This window comes from Microtus ochrogaster, chromosome 4 (genome assembly GCF_000317375.1).
Source record: "Microtus ochrogaster isolate Prairie Vole_2 chromosome 4, MicOch1.0, whole genome shotgun sequence".
NCBI lineage: Eukaryota > Metazoa > Chordata > Mammalia > Rodentia > Cricetidae > Microtus > Microtus ochrogaster.
The window spans coordinates 92553602-92559115 of NC_022011.1; the positions used below are offsets into that span (position 1 = coordinate 92553602).

The 5514-nt window shown below is 50.0% G+C and overlaps 1 protein-coding gene across 1 annotated transcript in view; it reads left to right on the forward strand.

Annotated features, from left to right (window-relative positions):
* Ssrp1 (structure specific recognition protein 1) overlaps positions 1-4632 on the forward strand; it is a 10304-nt gene extending 5672 nt beyond the window's left edge. The window contains exons 11-16 of the mRNA XM_005346686.2: positions 99-144; positions 1608-1737; positions 2973-3143; positions 3260-3348; positions 3761-3947; positions 4156-4632. Coding sequence (XP_005346743.1) covers positions 99-144; positions 1608-1737; positions 2973-3143; positions 3260-3348; positions 3761-3947; positions 4156-4227 — 695 coding nt within the window. The 3' untranslated portion in view covers positions 4228-4632. The remainder of the gene's footprint in view (positions 1-98; positions 145-1607; positions 1738-2972; positions 3144-3259; positions 3349-3760; positions 3948-4155) is intronic.
* The last annotated feature ends 882 nt before the right edge of the window (positions 4633-5514 follow it).

The following is a 5514-nucleotide window of genomic DNA, read 5'->3' on the forward strand; positions in this document are numbered from 1 at the left end:
TGGGCAGTCAGGTTCTACCCTGTGCCTAGGCTGGGTGTCTGGGTGCGGGATGGGACTCCACTGGAGTAGAAGGTGATGCTGTCTGTGTTCTTCCTTAGATGAGTCCTTCAACCCTGGTGAAGAGGAAGACGATGTGGCAGAGGAGTGAGTTTTGATTGGACCTCACTGGAATGAGATTATGGCCTATAAATTTAAGGGTTTCTGAGTATTTATCATGTCCCTGTCTTAGCCAGTGTTCTGAGATGGAAAAGTGACCTCCCATGAAGTGAGACATGAAAGTATTTGTCAAGGTGTCAAGGAATTTATTAGTGCATAGCATGATTTAAAACCAGAGACATGGAAAGAGGCTGGGGAGGAGAGCTAGAGCTTCTGCATGTGGGGCTCCCTCACCTGCAAGTGACCGTATAACAGTCGTGTGTGCCTGTTAAGACTCCTGATTGTCCTGTGCAGGAGGGACTAGAATTGGCTCCACAGGACTGGGTGGTTGTCTTGGTTCATGTAACTGGAGAGTGCAGGGATGTAGTTAACCTTAGGTCCCACTGCATCTGTTTGCTTAGAAGCCATGAGGAGTCTTTCTTGCTTCTAACTGTACTATTCTTAGGACGCTTGCTCCATGTCCCTCAGAAGGTCTAGGTAGGCTGAACGTGGTTAGCTTCATACCCAGAAGCCCCTCTTGGTGAACAGCACAGCGGACAGTGTTGTCTCTGCTCAACTGCCTTTCAGAACTTGAGATAATATGTTCAGGGCTCTAATGGGTCAGAGCCACCCTCAGACCCTGCAGTTGGAATGATTCCCCCTCCTTGCAAAAAACAAACAAGTAAATAAATGGAACTATTGATCTGGAAAGATTGGGCAGCAAAATCAAAACCCAACTGTGAATGCCCTTCAGAAGCCCACTGGTTTGCTGCAAAGGTTGAGGCACAGATGCTGATGAACCTCGGGAGCCTGTCTGCAGGAGGCAGGTATCTGCAGCTGCGTGCACAGAGGAAATGCAGTTTATTGGACAGGAGAGTCAAGGCAGGGACTGGCTGCGGTTGAAGCTTGGTTTCCTCCCTTTCAGGGCTGTCTCTTTCTCAGAACAGGTTGTGGTATAAACTGAGGTACTTTAAACCAAAGGGCGAGGTGCAGTAGTAGCCTAGGTGTACTGCAGGCCCACAGCAGACAGTGACCTGACGGGCAGAGGTGGGGCAGAACCCACTAGGGTTAGAGCAGAGGAGCCCACTGAGGCGTTTTGCTCTTCATTGATTGAACCATGGAGTAACCCTGTGTGGTACTGGGTCTGGAGAAGGACTGTGAAGACATGAAAGGCAGGAAGCTGGGGTGGCAATGAGTGGTGCAGACTGTCCTGGGACTTACTCCCTTGGCCCTTTCTGGGCAGATGTCTAGATTCCTTACTTCTGGCTGGGCGGTGGTGGCGCACGCCTTTAATCCTAGCACTTAGAGACAGAGTCCACTCCCAGCAGGCCCTGTCTGTGAGTTTGCGGCCAGCCTGGTCTACAGACCCAGTTCCAGGATAGTCAGGGCTATACAGAGAGACCCTGTCTTAAAGCAAAACAAAAGATTTGTATCCTGCTGTCCTTTCCTGAGTCTAAGCTTTACTCTGGCAGGTTTGACAGCAACGCCTCTGCCAGCTCCTCCAGTAATGAGGGTGACAGTGACCGGGAAGAGAAGAAGCGGAAACAGCTCAAAAGGGCCAAGATGGCGAAGGATCGCAAGAGCCGCAAGAAGTCTTCAGAGGTATAGACTAGTTGTAGGTTGTGAGAGAGTGTATGTGTGTGAGTGTGTGAGAGTGTATGTGTGTGAGAGTGTATGTGTGTGTGTGTGAGTGTGTGTGTGTGAGAGAGTGTATGTGTGTGAGTGTGTGAGTGTGTGAGTGTGTGTGTGAGAGAGTGTGAGAGTGTATGTGTGTGAGTGTGTGTGAGAGTGTATGTGTGTGTGTGAGTGTGTGTGTGTGAGAGAGTGTATGTGTGTGTGTGAGAGTGTGTGTGTGTGAGAGAGAGTGTGAGAGTGTGTGTGTGTGAGAGAGAGAGTGTGAGAGTGTATGTGTGTGTGTGTGTGAGAGAGTGTGGAGAGTGTATGTGTGTGTGTGTGAGAGAGTGTGTGAGTGTGTGTGTGTGAGTGTGTATCCACTTTCTATTTCCTTTCTCCTGTCCCCTCCCAGCAGGCCCTGTTGGTTGTACTGCCTTTGTAGGCAAATGGCTTTGATAGATAACTTCTAGGCTTTCTTTTTTGGTCCTGAGATACTCTGTTTCTAGAAGACCTGGGTTTCTTGTTTGTCTAGTTTTAATATTTTCTGACAATCTTGTACACACATTTGCTGTATTGCGATTTTATTCATACCCCATTTCCCTCTGTTCCCCTCCGTTAACTCCTTAACTAGTCCATCTTTTACTTTCATGTCTTGCCTCTGCTTTGCATCTGGTGAGTTTAGTTAGACTTGCTTGGATAGCACAGGTGAGACCTTACCAGTGCTGTGCTGCTGAGAAAAAGAACTCGTCTTCTAGCAACTGCATGCTAGCTGCATGTAGCTCCTTAGGAGGGGTGAGCCTTGTGGGTGCCTCTCCCGTGTATGCTAGAATATCAGGGCCCAGTCTTGTGTGGGCCTGGGACAAGTACCCCTAGCTGCTAATAGTCACAACAGCCATGCTGTGTATGGGTGGCAGAGTCCATAGCTCTTGCCCTCTTCTTGCCTACCCTTTAGCTATATCCCCTGGCCCTCGATGATACAGACGTTCCGCTGAGCACCCATTCACTGATTCTCAGTACAGTCTGAATTGGGAGCCATCCTGCCTCTCCGGGGATTCTTGGGGAAGGAAGGAAGTTGCCTGTCTTGCCCTTAGAGCTAGTTCTCTGTCCCCAGTGTTAATTAGTTCTTCCTGCATCTCCTCGCTCCCCAGATGGTCTCCTTGGGGAAGCTTGGGGTAACTGTGACGTGTGGATGGCCGACGGCATTTGGGTTCTTTCTCACGTAGGGGAAGAAGGGTAAAGATCCAAATGCCCCCAAGAGACCTATGTCTGCATACATGTTGTGGCTTAATGCCAGCCGGGAGAAGATCAAGTCAGACCATCCTGGCATCAGCATCACCGATCTTTCCAAGAAGGCAGGCGAGATCTGGAAGGGAATGTCCAAAGAGAAGAAAGAGGCGAGTAGCCGCGGACAGGAGGGGTGGTGAGAAGGGCTGTGGGGTGTGGGGCGTGTGCCCATGGAACAGCTGTGGGTCCAGATGTGCTGGCCTCGGTCTGAAGGACTGTCTGACAGGAGTGGGACCGCAAGGCTGAGGACGCCAGGAGGGAGTACGAGAAAGCCATGAAGGAGTATGAAGGAGGAAGAGGAGAATCTTCTAAAAGGTGAGTGTTAGGGACAAAATGGCCCCAATAACTGCTTTTTTCCAGGTTAGAATTGTACATGTTTTCAATGGCAGTAGAGTAGTGCTTATGTATGGGTGATGTATGGGGTCAGGGCATAAATAAGACCCTATTTTCTAGATAGTTTTATCTTCAAATAAATAATGGGAGAGTTGAGAAAAAAGTATTTTCATGAAGCTTAATTCAAAATCCATATGACCTTTTAAACAGAATAAAAGTGTCAGGTAAGTTTTGTATGAGTTGCTTCAGGCTGTGACCCTTTCCTTTGTGCACTCTGGTGAGATCAGTGTGGCCAGTACTGGGAAGAGTCCTCCTTCAAGCCGGGAGAAGTCCGGCCTGTCTGATAATACGGGGAGGCTAATGGCCTGACTTCTTTCACATTTTCCTAATATAGGGACAAGTCTAAGAAGAAAAAGAAAGTAAAAGCAAAGATGGAGAAAAAGTCCACGCCCTCTAGAGGCTCGTCATCCAAGTCTTCATCACGGCAGCTAAGTGAGAGCTTTAAGAGCAAAGAATTTGTGTCCAGTGATGAGAGCTCTTCAGGAGAGAACAAGAGCAAAAAGAAGAGGCGGCGGAGCGAGGTGCGGCAGAAATGTGGGGTGCAGGGGCTCGTGAGACGGGGTGGGGTTGGTCTACAAGAGGAGTGAGTTAAGAGTGGACAGGTGGATTTCTGAAGTTCCGATGAGTGCCGGAGCCTTGGGAGGAACTGGGCATTAGGGACCTTTACCAAAAACTGGCTGGGAAGGTAGCTGGGCATTACTTCTTTACCTAAGAGACTTGGTTTTCCAGGACTCTGAGGAAGAGGAACTTGCCAGTACTCCACCAAGCTCGGAGGACTCTGCCTCGGGATCTGATGAGTAGAGGAGGATCCGTCCTTGCCCTGTCGCGTCTCCAGGCTTCCTACTCATCCCACAGTCCTTGGATGCTGTGCCATCTGAGCAACTGCCCTTGGTGGCTTCCACTTCTCTGAGGCATCGAGGGGAACACCTAACCTCTGCTGCTGTGCAGGGATGGCTCCTTGTGATCTGGGGACAGACTGGGTAGGAGTGTGTTCTGTCTGCTACAGTGCATTGAAGGATCCAAGTCCTGCGCTCACCTTCCCGACTGCGGGGAAGAAGCTGCTTCCTGCTTTGTTCAAGCAGCTGCGGCACGAGTGGGTCGTGCGAAATCAGGCCTGGAGCTCCTAATTGGGGCCTATTTCTACTTTTATTTTGTATTTCTGGTCTGTGAAGTCAATTTAATAAACGGAACTGTCTTTGGAAATGATGTCCTTATGTCTCCTTTCCCACTTTGCACGGAGTGTTTACCTTTCTATCCTGACTGGGCAGGGCTGTGCTGTTCAGCCGGGAAGCAAGTCTCTAGGTACATCCTGTTCCTGCCCACTGGACAAGCCTTGGTTTTCACCCTGTCTGGGTGGAGTGAAGAAATGAGTTCTGATCTGATTAGGAAGCCTCTCATAGTTACACTCCATTAGCCGGCTTGGGGGGGGGGGTGGGATACTGAGCGCTATCCTTAATCACTTTACAAGTCAAGGGTCTTACAAGGCTTGAGATAATAGAATGAGGATCGACTTTCCTTTGTAGTGTAGAGAGTGGAAACCTGAGTCAGGAGGATGAGTTGTGTGAAGTTAGGCGTGAGAGGAAAGGAGGGTTACAAAATTCTGTGTTTGGGAACTGTATCTCTTTTAGATAAAGAGATCTTAAACACCTAACATGAGGGGAAAAGCTACCCCACTTCACACTGTGTCCCTTAATCTGAATTTATCCACGTGGGGTGGCCACGACGCTTGCACTCCCAGGAAGGCTCAGGTGTAACAGGAAGCCTCCTCAGTCCGCCAACGGTTCCCTTCGTGCTGCCCGCGCTCTATGGTGCTGTAATCAGCGTAGGCTTAGGGAAAGCAGTCCAGGGCGGTTTCCTCTCTAGGCCGTCATCTCGGTGGCGCTGGGGTAAAATTGCGTCAGTTTCGCCCAAGTCTGAATCGGGACCGGCCCCTCATTTACAAGGTCATGAATAATTACGTGCGAGCTGTGCTTGTTTGCCTACGGTGCCGCCAGACTCTGCCTCAGCTCCCGCTTCCCACTCCGTATATCTACATGAATATTCATGAGCGGCCTGGAGGCGTGGCGCTGGGCGGGGCTAGGGCGGGGC